At 38.1% G+C, this 14,475-nt stretch overlaps 1 protein-coding gene across 12 annotated transcripts in view; it reads left to right on the forward strand.

The window, feature by feature from the left end:
- The window catches only part of LOC145997180 (E3 ubiquitin-protein ligase RNF19A-like), a 222,265-nt gene that overhangs the window by 196,855 nt on the left and 10,935 nt on the right, over positions 1-14,475 (forward strand). For 11 of the 12 annotated variants that reach the window (XM_083133876.1, XM_083133875.1, XM_083133887.1 and 8 more), the window contains 3 exons: positions 4,325-4,520; positions 5,246-5,411; positions 8,987-9,193. In XM_083133876.1, the coding sequence (XP_082990002.1) occupies positions 4,325-4,520; positions 5,246-5,411; positions 8,987-9,193 (569 nt within the window). The remainder of the gene's footprint in view (positions 1-4,324; positions 4,521-5,245; positions 5,412-8,986; positions 9,194-14,475) is intronic. The other variant, XM_083133886.1, reaches the window with a different exon arrangement.

Below are 14,475 nucleotides of genomic sequence, written 5' to 3' on the forward strand. Positions count from 1 at the left end.
ATTGATTACAGCCTGCAAAAAAATTGGATCCAAAAATTTTCTTGCTCGCGTCATTGTTCTCTGTAATGCATTGTAAATTACCAGAACCACTGTGTGACTGTTTGTCACAAGTGCTTCTTTTGAAGATAACAGCTTTTTCAGTGTCTAATCCATGAAAATAATGAAAAATGTTCAGCACATTTAGTTTGATTTGATTTCATTTATTTTACTTCTCGTTATTGCCACTTTTTGCTAATTTGCGAAGATGGACATGAGTAATATGATGAAATTGATGAATGAACACTCACAAACATACATGCCCAGGCCAGGAATCGAACCCGGGACTCCTGGCATCGTAGGGTGATGTGCAGAACGATTAGTACCTATTTTGTATTTTGTTCTTATTTGACTGCTTATTTTGAGAGTGCCTATCAATCCTCATCCTGTTTATAAGCCCTTATTTAACCTCACTTAGATTTGTAATAGTGATGACCGTGGATGGTGTAAATTATATAGGAGACTGAATTGTCTCATATAAAAATTATGTAACATTTTGAAAACAGTTAGTAATTAAACTTGCGAGAATTCTTTCCGTCTTTAATTATGAAAACTTTTCTTAATCCCAGAGACTTTATTTCTAAAAAAAAAATATATATATATAACAGGCAAATTAATGTGTGGGTTCGAGCCCCACAGGCTCATTTAAGTTGACGCCACTGGCACTGTCCCCTATTTTTGTTTCACTAAACTACAATAATTTCTTTATGCTGGGTGTACTTCTGGCTTCATGTCAATACTGGCGTGGAAAGCGTAGGGAGCAGGAGAGCATGGACCTTATTAATTAAGAAAAACTATTTTGGAAGGTGGCAGATCAGACTCTGAGATGCCAATTTTTACTGTAATGACCTACTATGTTATGATAATTATTGCAAATTCATTCCTGCAACAAATACATTTACAATCATAAAAATAAGCATGTACCTTGTCACAAGAGATGCTGGAAATGTTGTCCTGATGCGTCCACATGGTTTTGGCATGTTTTTCCGGAAATATCCATTTACATGCAACAGTTCAGCTTCTGAAATTGCTACAGTTTCTCTCCTGATATTCTTCTTCATTTGTTCTAATGTCTGAAGGTTTGTTGCATTGACTTTATTTTACAATTTCCCCATAGATAAACACCTTACTAACGCTAACCGATAAGTCAGGGTGACAAAAGAGGAACGGGAGAAGAAGCCACGTTAGTTTAGGGATTGATGTCGCGAGTTCGAGTTACGAGATGAGCGTGAAACACTTAACGTCCATGTAGCCATGCACACTGAATCGGTTGATTTAGTTAAATTTTGCGGGAAACTGGGAAATGGCACAACATGCGATAAAAATGTGAGAGAAACATTGCAGAAATGCGAGATTGTTAAAGAAAGTTCAATTTAAACATGGCTGCAAATCTGAAACTTAGAAAGTACATCAATGGAACAAAAGCTCTCTCTCATTGATGAAAAACGACAGATGAAGGAAGACACAGTGAGTTATTTTCAAAGAAAATTAATTTGGAAAAGGCTAGATATCCCTTTTCATAACGAGTTCACCAATGAACGAAAGGTCCCATTGTTGATGGGAAAGGAGAGTTAAAGTCACAGTGTGTGTCAAAATGTGATAAAAATATTGCAGGATAGTGAGTTTTTCAAAGAAAATTAAATTTAGAAATGACTAGATATCCTTTTTTTCAAAACGAGTTCAACAATGGACGATAGGTCCCATTGTTGCTGGGAAAGGAGAGATAAAGTCACAATTTTTTATCAAAATGTGATAAAAGAAAGTTTCTTTTCAAATAAAATTAAATTTAGAATGATATGCTAGACATCCTTATTCAAAATGATTTCACAACGGAAGTAAGGTTCCATTGTTCGTTGTAAATGGAACCTTGCTTCGTTAGAGAAGAATATTAATCGTGGATCAATTATCCCACCACTAACATTCCCCACAATTCATTTACAGAAATTTAACTGACTCTCGTTCTCAATTTGTTCACACGGTTTCACATGGTATTTCTGTGTGGAACAGGCACACCTGGGAATTTGTTGAAAATCGTCTACGAACATCCCTTCAAGAATTTGTAATCAGATACGAATCGTACATAAAAACGTTTCGTTGTATTGATTGATTTAGTTGGTGTTTTAAGTCCACTTAAAGGCTAATTGAGACTGGACCTACACCGTAAAGTGGTATCCGAACTAGTATGCGCCTCCACCGGAAATCGAACCCGGGGCCCTTTGATTACAAGTCACCATCGGGGAGGCCCTACTTTTTGTTGTAATGTGAGCGTGTGTGCCATTATTAAAACTATAGCAAAACACAAGTAACACTTGTAACACGTACCCACTTTCAAAATACGACTGAACTGAGATCGCAGAGGTACTGAAATGGAATTGGGTTAAGAAAGAAATCCACAAGTTATGCGCAAAGCCATGTGTTTCAGTTGGCACTGTGGCGCCACGAAGGTGTTAGGAAACTTAAGTTCCCTTTTAGCGTGTCTTGTTACCAAAGCTACGCGAAATTTCCTAAAAACATGCCAAGAACGAGTGGATGCACGATTACAACATTTTCAACATCCCCCGTGACAATTAACGTGCTTATTTCGAATGTAATTGTAACTATAATTCTGAGAACTTGAAATAATTTTGAAGCTAGCGGCTTTCATAGGGGAGATATTGCACGGGAGTTGGCGTCCGGGCGTTAAGAAACGGAGGACCCTGTATTTTATTTAATCTAAAAAGACACATGAATTAGTTTCAGAAAGTTGCCGTTAGAGTACTGCAATCAACCGACCAGTTTCGCTCGATCAAACTTGTTCGAGTCTCCCATGATTGACCGTCATACACTCGAGTGTGTAGAATCAAATGTAATTTCAATGCGACAATAACTGTACAAATATATGTGTAATAATCCACCCTGGTAGGTTCGGCAATAATTATCTAGTCATTTTCATATATCGCCATGTATTGGTAAGATAGATTATGGTACATTTTAACATTGAGATGGTGACTAAGTTCTCTTAAGTTTCATTTTCACTTTGTCTTTCACTTCATGATGCATATTTGAGGGCCCAGTACTACCTACAAATTATGGTTATACGTGTACCAGTGGGCTTCCAGCGTACCCTGTTCGAGCGACGAAGCTGTCAGTTCCGTATGCCAGAGGTCTCCAAACTCAGAGCCATTGAGGTACTTACCACATTTGAAAATACAAGGTGCATTGAAGTTCTAAGGTCTCCTATTTTTTTTTTCATTACTAGAAGCAGTTATAGACGTGAGAGTTGTTTGAGAAGAAGGATCCATTCTTAAAGGTTGATGAGGCCAGATGACAGCACGAAACGGCCCATAGGAAGCTAGTGGCGCTATCTAACGACGGACATGTTTTTGATACTGGAAATGACATCACTAACATCGAAAGAACAGAGTGTTATTATCCATTTTCTTCACCTGTGTGGAGTAACACCCATCGATATTCATCTTAAATGGACTGAGACATGCTGTGGTGGTGTCGTGGATGTGAGCAATGTGTGTTCGTGGGTCCGATAGTTCAAGGAATGTCGAACGTTGTATGAAAACAAACCAAAGGAGCCTCGCCCACGAACCAGTAAAATGTAAAAATTTGTCCCTAAATCATTAATGAGAAGGGCACACACTTTCATCTACAATATTTGTTAGGTTAGGTGAATGAGTTGTTACAGATATTGGAACGAGTTTTCCAGATGTCAATCTATGAGCAAAAGCAAATCTTTCTGCCAAAATTTTACCCAAATATTGGCACACTATTCTAGCCAAATCTGTCGCTACCAACTAGCTACGGTAGCTCGCGATTGACGATTTTGCAATCCCTGCCATATGCTATCTCATGTCGCCCAAATGAACTATTTTCCACTTGAGTGATAAATGCTCATTGCAGCACTCCTTTACAGGCTAACAAGCAAATTGATTAATAAATATAAAAATGCAGTCTCTACCAGGACTCGAACCTGGGTCTGGCAACAGTGTGCACTTGTCTCACATCAGAGTGGCAGGAAGCTGGTATATACCTATAGTACACTCCTATTCACATCACACTCACAGACCAAGCAGTTCACTGCATAACACCAATAACATAATGCTAGGGTCTTAGGTACAGTATGGTTATCAATATTTGGAAATCTCATAAGTGTGCAGTGAATTAACAATAGCACTGGGATGTTTTATTAATGTAAATTCTTCTATTCCCGTAACTAAAATTGTTTAGTGTGATGAAAATTTTGTGCTACTTAAAGCAGCCTTTGCATCTTTCATAAAATGTTGTTGTAATTCTCCAGATGCTGCTTCCATGGATGCTGTGAGTCACCGTGGCGCCAACCCCTCGATCGGCGAGGTTTCTCTTTCCCTCGGCAGTGGGAGTCAGCTGGAGAGGTTGGGCCGTGAGAGCGACAGGGAGTCAGCCAGCAACGTGGCTTTGGCAGGAGCCAGCTTAGCAGGGAGCATCGCATCCAGCTTATTACCAGGTGGACAGAGGTGAGAATTAATGTATATGTGAAAGTATTAACCCTTTTGACACAAATGCTCAGAAATAAACGTTTCACAACCAACATACCACTTTTGACCCTTTTCTGAAAATCAATTACTTTGTTACTATGCACCTAACAGACCTTAAATTTTGTGTGTTAGTACAAAATACTATGGTTTATAATATAACAACAAAAACTGAGCGTAATTTTCTTCAAGCGTCAATGTTGCCATCCCAAAAAATATTATTTTTTAAAATATTTTGTGAATTATGGGTAATAAGGCAACATTTATATTCTTTCTGAGGTGTAATCAGTGCTGCAGACCTAAAACAATTTCAATACAAGTAGGAATAGCGAAAAGTAACATTAGGCATCGTGTCAATTAAGTCAATGCACACGCACACACTCCCCAAGGACATGTAGAGAAAATCACAATGAGAGAGCGCTTGTGCTGCCACCAGGTGGACAAGTTATGAACTGAAGTGGTAAACATTTGCCACAAACAACCGGTAAATGACATGAAAACATGTGCACTTTTCCATAAGCAATAAAAAACTAAGAATATCAGTGGGTACATATACATGAAAAAGGGGGGGTAAAGGCATGCCAGAGTGTGATGCTCTCCAAAATGTCCAAGATGGCCCTACCCCCACATCCCCTAAATGTGTCACATGTATATCATTTTTTTTCTTTTTGTATTGTTCTTAACTTTTGATACTGTGCTATGTATAGCAGGTTGGAAGTCCAAGCGGACGTATCGTCAACACAGAGATTCAGCATGAGTAGTGAGACTGCCTCAGCCGCTACGAGCCTCTCTGAGAAATCAGCCTCGGCTTCCATTGCAGATGATGGAGCCGCTTCAACAAGAGCCTTAGCAGGATCAGTGTTAAATTTCAAGGTATTGCATTTTGTTTCAAACGACAAATGGTTCACAGATTAGTTAATGTAATTGGATTATAAGTACGAGTCAGTGATCTGTATGCTCTACTGATAAGCACCACATGTTAACCAGCTCAGTGAAGCAGCATGTTGAGCAGGGCTGTTAAAGGTACAGGAACCCATAAGTTCTAATGGATTCTGTTCGGTTCCATAAAAGAACTGGAACTTTTTTCTCAGACAATTTAAATTCCAAGTTGTTTAGTTTCAATTCCGAACTTTTACTGTATCTAAATTGATCCGGAGAAAAGGTTCCGGGACCAAAATGAAATGCTTTAAAGATAAAAATGTTCTTTACGGTCCAGAACCCATTTGCGCTTACCGATTTTTCTCTCCCGCACCGGAATTGAATTTTACAATTCCTCGACCTTTAACAACCCTGATATTGACTGCTTGACTGAGAATGTCCCCTCCAGAAGTTGGATTCAAATCCTAGCCAAGCCTTACTCATCATGTTTTCAGTCATCTACGTGGAATACACTCCTGAAATTCATGAAACAACTGTTTTTGTGACTTGCTCCGTGAATCACTGATCAACAATCCGAAGCAAGATAAATCCACATATGAATAAGCAATAATTCCTGAGAGTTGCGAAAAGAAAATTCATATCACTTTTAACTTTCTTCAGCTTAATTACTTTCATTTTCAAATTTTCTGCTCACATTGTTTCTTTTGTCTTATGATTTTATTCTTATTGTATTGTCTTGATGTATAATTTCTTTGTACTCTGTGGAGAGGTTATCACAGCATGCTACGACACTAGGGGTCCCAGGTTCAAATCTGTACTTAAGCATGGGTGTTCTTTGTAAGTGCCATATCATCACTCATCCTCATGATTAGCCAAAAGTGGCAGAAAAGTGAAGTAAAATGAATCAGCATGCAATGTTCATTGGACAATATACATTGTCTAGTGCTTCATACTTACTTATCCTAACACTATTAGGAATGTCTTTTGCCGGTGATGTGAACCGAAGCTATGACATACCTGTGATTGTACTGCAAATCTGGTACTTAACTAGGAGCACCATGGAGTAATTACTAGTATTTGTAGTAAAATCACAGGTATTCCCATCACCGGCCAAAGAAATTGCACCTAAGGACGAGAGAAGAGGTGCTCTCTCAATACGTAGTGTTATAATAAGTATAGTGTAAAGCACTAATGTCCAATGAACATTGCATGCTAATGTAGAACCATTGTCACTAACATTAAGAGAACTATTAAAATAAATCAATCAATCGTATCTACTCAAAAGACATTAGACTAATGGGTTTCTCAACAAGAAAGGGAGTTGAGCCTTCTGCCCTGCAAGTATGCAATCAACAAACCCGTACAACATCAAGTGAAGGTTATGTCAGCAAAATCATGCAATATATGCATTTCACTAGGCTTTGGGCACATGAGCATTAAACAGATACGTGGGAGAAATTGACAACACTGGTTGCTCGTCGTCGACTTATATTCACTTCATCTTTACCTTCACAGGATCCTTTCTTTCCCAGGTTTGAATCTTAGCCAGGGCATGGGTGTTCTTTGTGATTGTTGCTTCATCATTGCTTCATCAATGTTATCACCCTCCTTATGATCGTGATCAGCCAAAGTTGCAGGAAAGCAATGCTAAATAACAAAAATCTAATCCAACAGGATTGTTTTTGCGAACTACCTCCCTGCCTAACAGGAACAAAAATGCCTATGCCTGACAATATGTTGATTTAAACTTTTTTTAATTAATTATTTAAAGATTTATTAATTATTTATTTGAACACAACAGGCGAATTCCCAATTACAGTGTTCTACATTTTCTGCTTTGAGTTTGTAAGTTCACATGATTTAATGACAAGAAATACAAGAAAACCTAAATGTTAAGTTAAGCCAAAAATGTTCTGTTTGGTATTTGCACAAAGCCAACTCAGCAAATGTGTGTGGCATAAGGTGGTTTATTTTAATAGGTGACAGGAACATTGTATAATTCTGTTATGATCCGAAGATTGATGTTTTCATTGGTACGTGAGCTTTAAGACATGTCATTCCTAATTTGTTTGCTGTTATGGGCATATGCTGTGATAGAGGAAGCACCAGATTTTTAAATTTAGTACTTAACATGCTATTCTTATTTGGATGAGATTTGCAAATACAAATGCATCATGTTCAGTGTAACAGTTCCTGAAACCTCGTAGCAGCCAATATTTAGGTGCCATTTCCAGATCTCGAGTGCTTGTGTATGGGTTGGTGGACAAACTTCATTTTTCATGAAAAAAGAAATTAGTCCAAGTTCAAGGTCCACTTTATGCTTGTTTTAGTTAATTGGATTGGACTTATAGCTCAGAGTATCATCTTTAATTATGCAACTTGAATGTTGCCCATTGTAGGTGTTACTGCTCATTCTGTTTCATCCAGTCCGTTGTGATTAAGGCTCAGCTGTACCTTTGGCCAATGTCAGGGCAGCTGTTTTTGAATTTTTGTAGCTACGTAAGTCTATTAAACTATTGATAATATCTGGACAACAGTGAAAGAAAACCACACGAAGATTCATGTGAATGCTCTAGAAGCATGGGTAACTTTTCAGATTTTGGAATATTATAACTAAAAAACTGATTTTTATGAACAAAATTTTAGGAAAATATGAAATTGAAAGTTCCAAAATATGAAGAAATATGAACATTTATTTCGAAGTATTTCTACATGTTTCAAATATAAATGGAATAAACGACTTTGGTCAAAAAATTACTTCCTCAGTATATACTGCACATCATACGCAGGACTCCTATTCATTGCAGTAAATAACGACAAGTTTCTCCATGTTGTCCGGAAGCAGTTTAAATCTTCTGTCTGTCAAGATAGTTTTGCATCATGAGAAGCTTCGCTCCACATCACATGAAGTGATAGGAGCATATTTGTATCGTGCTACATTCTCTACATTAATATCTGCTGGAATAGGTGTGCGCTTACCTTCTAGTACATCCCTTAATTGGAGTAAGATCGAATATGATGTGTTGTTTTGAAGAACCTTTTCCATTTTAGCAAAAGCCCTTCTTCCCACATTTCCACGAACTGTATCGAGGTGATGTTTCAATTCTTCCAAGTACTGCAAAGTGTGCAGCGGTAGATGACTTCCTTCCAGTTTCTCCAGAGTTTGTGGAACTTTATTGAAATGGGCATGGATCTTAATCTTCCACGAAGATTTTTGTAATATAATTAAGACAACTTCGGCATAAAACATTAAAATATAAACAAAATATGAAGAATTTGGTAAATTATGAAGCTTTTGTCAAAATATTATGAAATATGAAAAACATTTCATGCGCAATGGAGTCTATGCCTATTAGAACGTATAGATCTCAAGTTTTTTCGCTGTCCGGTAAAAAATAGAGAATCTGAAATTTCATAAAAATCAGTTTTCTAATTATAACAATTTTTTGAAAGAAATAGAAAATTCTGAAACAACTGCCCTTGCATTGGCCAAAGGTTCAGCCTAGCCTAAAATATTAAAATATGTTTTGCACGAGAATAGATTTGTATATGCATGTCTCCTCTCGCAGGTAACCCCCAACACATCTCTCCTTGGATACCGTGGAGTGAGCACAGAAGCCTATACGCCAGTAGAAGTTCACATTGATGCAACTAGTCAACGAAGTGATGAAGTGCCTGCTCCAGACTCCTTCAACTCTCTCCAGGACAGCAGTGCGGACGAACTTCCTTCTGGACTAAAGCGTGGAGGAAGGAAACGAATGACTGCAGACAAAGAGGTTAGGCATCCTCTTACTCCTAATATTGTTTTGTCATTCTAATTGTACAACATGGTTAATAAAATGATTTACTTCATTCTAGTGCAGTGGTTGTTCCCAAAAACAACGTGAGCATAACATTAACTGTATAGCCTAGTATGAAATTTGTATGTATACTGATATTGACAAACATCATGCAAGACCCAGTCAAGTGAACACTACTTATCACACATAGAATTCAAGGCATGCAAAAGTTGGTAACATTGCTGTTTACGAATGATACTGCCATCTGTGGGGAAGGAGGGAAGCACAGTGTCAACTTGCACGTGCACACTTCTTGTTTGTTTATTGTGCAGGAAGTGAACTTAGCGATATGTGTATTCTTCCAACATCAGAATGGAGGTGAGTCAAGGAGAGCAGAGAGGTGTGGTTCGTTTTTTGACTGCTGAGGGCTGAAAGAGGAGAAATTCATTGTCACACATTTGTTGTGTATGATGAACACTGCATGTCACATTCACATGCTGGAGTGACATTAAATTGAAACACCTTGGAATGCTATTGAATGGCATCATCCTTCTCGATGATAACGCCCACCTCCACACTTTCAATCTGTTGAGGGATACACTTCAGGAATTTGGCTGGAAAACATTCCATCGTCCTTTCACTTTTTTGGTAACCTGAAGAGAGATATTTGTGGACATCTGTTTCACTCAGACAAGGACATATGCAACTTGGTAAGGTTGTACAAGAGTCGTTCAAGGTTGACCAAGACTTTTGTGCGTAAAATATTAATGAATCAATGTATAGCTGCATTACTTTGGCAGGGCAGACCATGATCCTTTGCAACGCATTTGGCGCATGTAAAGAAAGATGGCGGCAAGTATGTATCTCTTGCTGTGGAACAGCGATGCATAATGAAATTTCTCATGAAGGAGAAGGTGAAACCTGCTGAAATTTGGCGTGGACTGCAAGCACAGTATGGTGAACTAACACCGACACAGGCAAGAGTGTGCGAATGGTGTCAATAGTTCAGTGAAGGGCGGGAGTTGGTAGCAAATGATCCGCAGGACACATTTGCCCAACTGCAGTCACTCGGGTGAATATCGCTCGTGTTGAGCAAGTTATCCTTGAAGACCGGTGAGTAACAGGGCATGACATAGCACATACAGTCAATATCAGTGTTGTACGTGGAGCCGTTCAGAAGAAAAGACCTGGAATGTTGTAGAGACATGTCATTCTTCTCCATGACAATGCCAGGCCACACACGGCCCATTGGACTCAAACAACACTAGCCAACTTGCACTGGGAGGTTTTATCACACAGTTCTTACAGTCCAGATTTAACCCCCAGTGATTTCCACTTGTTTGGGCCTCTTAAAGAGCATTTGGGTGGCATGCAATTTCAGACAGATGAGAAACTCAAGAACGTTATCCTGCAGTTGTTACGACACCAACCTACTCATTTCTACGCCAAAGGCATCACGGAACTTCCTCAACGATGGCAATGGTGTCTGGATTTTCAGGGGGAATACTTTGAAAAACTGACATAGTTTGGTGCTTCTTTGTATGTATATTTCCTGTCTAGAAATAAGTCTTGGTCAACCTTGAACGACCCTTGTAGATCCATCAGAAGCTGAAAAGCATCTACAAGAATGGAAACGACAGTCTCTATCTCCCAGTGGGATAAACATGTTAACAGTTAAGGATATTATTTTTGAAGTAACATTTTCAAATTAAACTTTTTGCTGGCTGACCCATTATTCATTTGACTGCCCTTTTTAAATACAATTACAAACACAAGAAAACCAACTCTTTTGACTATATATGTGACCTTATCTCTGATAAATTATACCTTAGTAAAGGTTTTTGTTTTTGAAGTCCACTTAATGCTTGGATATGGGACTAGGCCTACAGTTTAAAGTAGGATCCAATCCACTGCCATGTACCTCCACCAGGGGTTGAACCTGAAACCTCTTCATTTCAAGGTGACAGCATTGCAACTTTGGATGTCTGCGACACAGAAGAACAATGTGCATGATAGAAATGTACATTGCCTTCATTTGATTATTGTTCCGCTTGAATGTGTGCCCATGAAGTGGCTGGAAGCACATCACTTGCCAGTGAAATCAGATGTGTACACAGCCTCAACTCAAGTACATAGATTTATCATGTACTTTGGTTACAGGACATGTTGGAAATGTTTTCCTTATATTGACACACAGTTTTCACATCTTTTGAGAAAGTTCATTTAAAAATACCTTCCTTGCACTTCAGCACAAGTTTGTTTCCAAATTAGAATCATGCACAAAGTACTTTCTTCTAAAGTGTACTTATGTTACAGCCTCATAACAATGCTAATGAAACTTATTTACATCAACACTTATCAGTTTATATCACCTATTACACCACACATAAATGAATATAAATGTTTCTTCAATATGATACATACACCAGTGAGGAATCAAAAACTGACAGAGGTGTCATGTTCTGATGAGATGGATCTGTTGTTGATCAGAGTTATCCTACAACAAGTAGTTGCCAGGAAGATGGTGGCCAAAAAAAAAGGTAAAAGTGCTCCCCTGTGCATAGCACCATGCCATGAAGGCGTATAGGGGGTGTGGAGGGTAACGCCCCATACTTTCTTGATCCGGGGGTGATGTGATCAGCATCACACCCCTGACAGCCTTTACCCCCCAGGGTTTCCACCAGGTACCCATGGTATTCGATGCTGGGTGGGCGCCGGGACTGCTTCCAACATTAGAAAAGTTCCCGGATTTGAACCGGCCGGGGATCGAACCCGGGACCTTTAGCATGGTAGTCAGACGCGTTACCGACTGAGCACCGTGGCAATAGCCACCAAAATTAATAGGAAGGAGAAGAAAAAGTTTGCAGATAAGTGAGTACTTCTTTACTGTGTTGCCACGTGAAGGAGAAATTTCCCTCAGCACAGGGAAATTCAGGTAAACTTTTAGATGAAAGAGAAAAATATCAAAATATCAAAATTGCAAGGAAATTTGAAGATATGCTGTTTGCATATTAGATTCAGGCTCATTGTATTGTGAAAGAGAATTATAATTTCTTTCATGCCACAATTAATTCTTCCAGAAACAAAAAGCAATAACTAAAATTTTAAATTACGACTTGGAACAATGAGTATCTACTAGCTAGTATAAATTTAATGTTAACTGTCATAATGAAAGTTGTCATTTTCTGTGCATAATAATAGTTATTTAGTGCTGAACACATGATGATTTCTGCCCAATTTCAATTTTTGAAGATTAAGGGAAAATTTGTATGATGAAAGGGTTATTTAGCAATGAGAAAGGTAATTGTGCTCTGTTTGGCAACACTGCTTCTTTACAGTATATTTTATGAATTGAGTTTTCATACTCTATAGTGGAAGTGCACTTAACAAATCTTGTTTGTTTTTATTAGCAATCAGTATTGTCACTTTTTTATGTAGGGTTTACATTACTTGTCAGGCTTCTGTTAATTTGTTTTAATTAAATGTAACCTGATTAAAACTAGTCTATTTTTTTTCTCTTCTGTATTATCTTTGTTCTGCAATTTTCTTTGCAGCAAACTACTGCAATAGTTACTTCATCACTTGCCTGCTCAGTGACCTGGTATGTCCTGTTTGTTTCTTTGTGTTTGAATTTTATTCTTACACAGATCCTTTAATTTGTTATAACATTTTAATTTGGTTCCACTTTGTTTCCATCTGCTTCGTACTCATTATATAACATAATATGATACTGCAGAACATAGAAAAAGTTCACAAAAGAAATAGTGAAAGAGTTGCACAAAAATATCTTTCTTGACATCTTAAAATCAAGAAATTCAAATTCTTTTAACTAAATAGTTTCGCCTGTGAACCTCCTCTGAATAGGAACGTTTCAAGCATGCACTTTTCAAACTTGGCATGAAGTACAAAAACATTAAATAAGAGAACTATTGTCATACAGAGATGAAATCTGTTTTTTTTTATTCCCCAAGGATGACAGGGCTTTTTTTGCAAAGGTCAAATTTATACATTGTGCCTCCCAATAATAATTGTTAAAGGAAACGGAAGAAGAAAATTGATTTTTTCAAAATAATTTATATTCGGCATGCCCCTGTGGCCACCATAACAGACCAAAGTGAATGAAAAAATGTACTGTGTAGCAGTTGTACGTTCCCACAACCATGCGAAGTTTTGTTGAAGATAGGTTGATACTTCTTAGGGCAAATTTAACAACAATATATAAGGAAAGCAGTGTTGCCAGCTTACAGTACAAATATTCTGGAAAATGGCTTCTAGTGTCTGTCCTATGTATGCCGAATGGATGCATGAATGCAGGGATGCATGAAAAAAGATCACTCTTTTTGAGTGTATGTAATAGCCTTTCCCCAATTTCTGAAAGACAAAAATGGAAAATATGCAACATTTTTGAAAGACTTAATTTTCAGAAAATTTTGAAAATGAACGTTTTTTGCTGGAACACTAATTATTGCATATAGTGAACATGTTCTTTCACAAAAGTAAAATATATCAGCAAAAAGCAGTGGTTGAAGAGTAAAGAGCACATTTGTAAAAAGTATCCCATAATATCAACCTTTTTAAACCCTCTGTTAATAGTAGTAAGAATGGATATATTGTTTTGCGATTCATGTATGTCATATTTTCATATATGTATATATAAACAAAAATCTGAGAACTGAAAGATCATGTGTAGTTTTGAGGAAGTTATTTGTTAATTGCTGCCACGTGAAGGTGATAAATGTAGCAACCGCTTGCCCACTAAAGGTTGAATGCTGGCTTGCTGTCACTTCTACAGAACAGCTATTGATATTTCATATATATGCAAATGAAGGAGGCAGTAAACACTTACCACACAAAGAGAAAAAGTTTGATATTTCGCGACCCAGGTCGCATTTTCAACGGAGAAGAGAGCGATCGTGGTTACGAAGAGTAGAGCCACAGAATACTGACGGCAGCATCACTACAGTCAGTGTTGCCAGAAACAGTAGATAGAAAACAAAGTTACTTTTACCAGTGTTGACTGCATGGTGGGGGGTGGTTTTGGGAGTAGGGGAAAGGGTTATTGGTTAGCTAGGTTGAGTCCGGGGGGTATGGTGGCGTGCATGCCTGATATATAGGCCCTTTCCCATCGCCTGCGGAGGGATGTGTCACGTGGGGGGGGGGGGGTTTAAAGATGAATGATGGCCACATGGAAACAGTTGTTAAAGGTAGTGTGTTGGCTGTTGGTATGGATGGCAACTGTGAAATCGGAGTTTTGGGTGGAGGAATGGTGATTATTGATC

The sequence above is a fragment of the Lepisma saccharinum genome, chromosome 13, assembly GCF_977018435.1.
Source record: "Lepisma saccharinum chromosome 13, izLepSacc3.1, whole genome shotgun sequence".
NCBI classification, from domain to species: Eukaryota; Metazoa; Arthropoda; class Insecta; order Zygentoma; family Lepismatidae; genus Lepisma; species Lepisma saccharinum.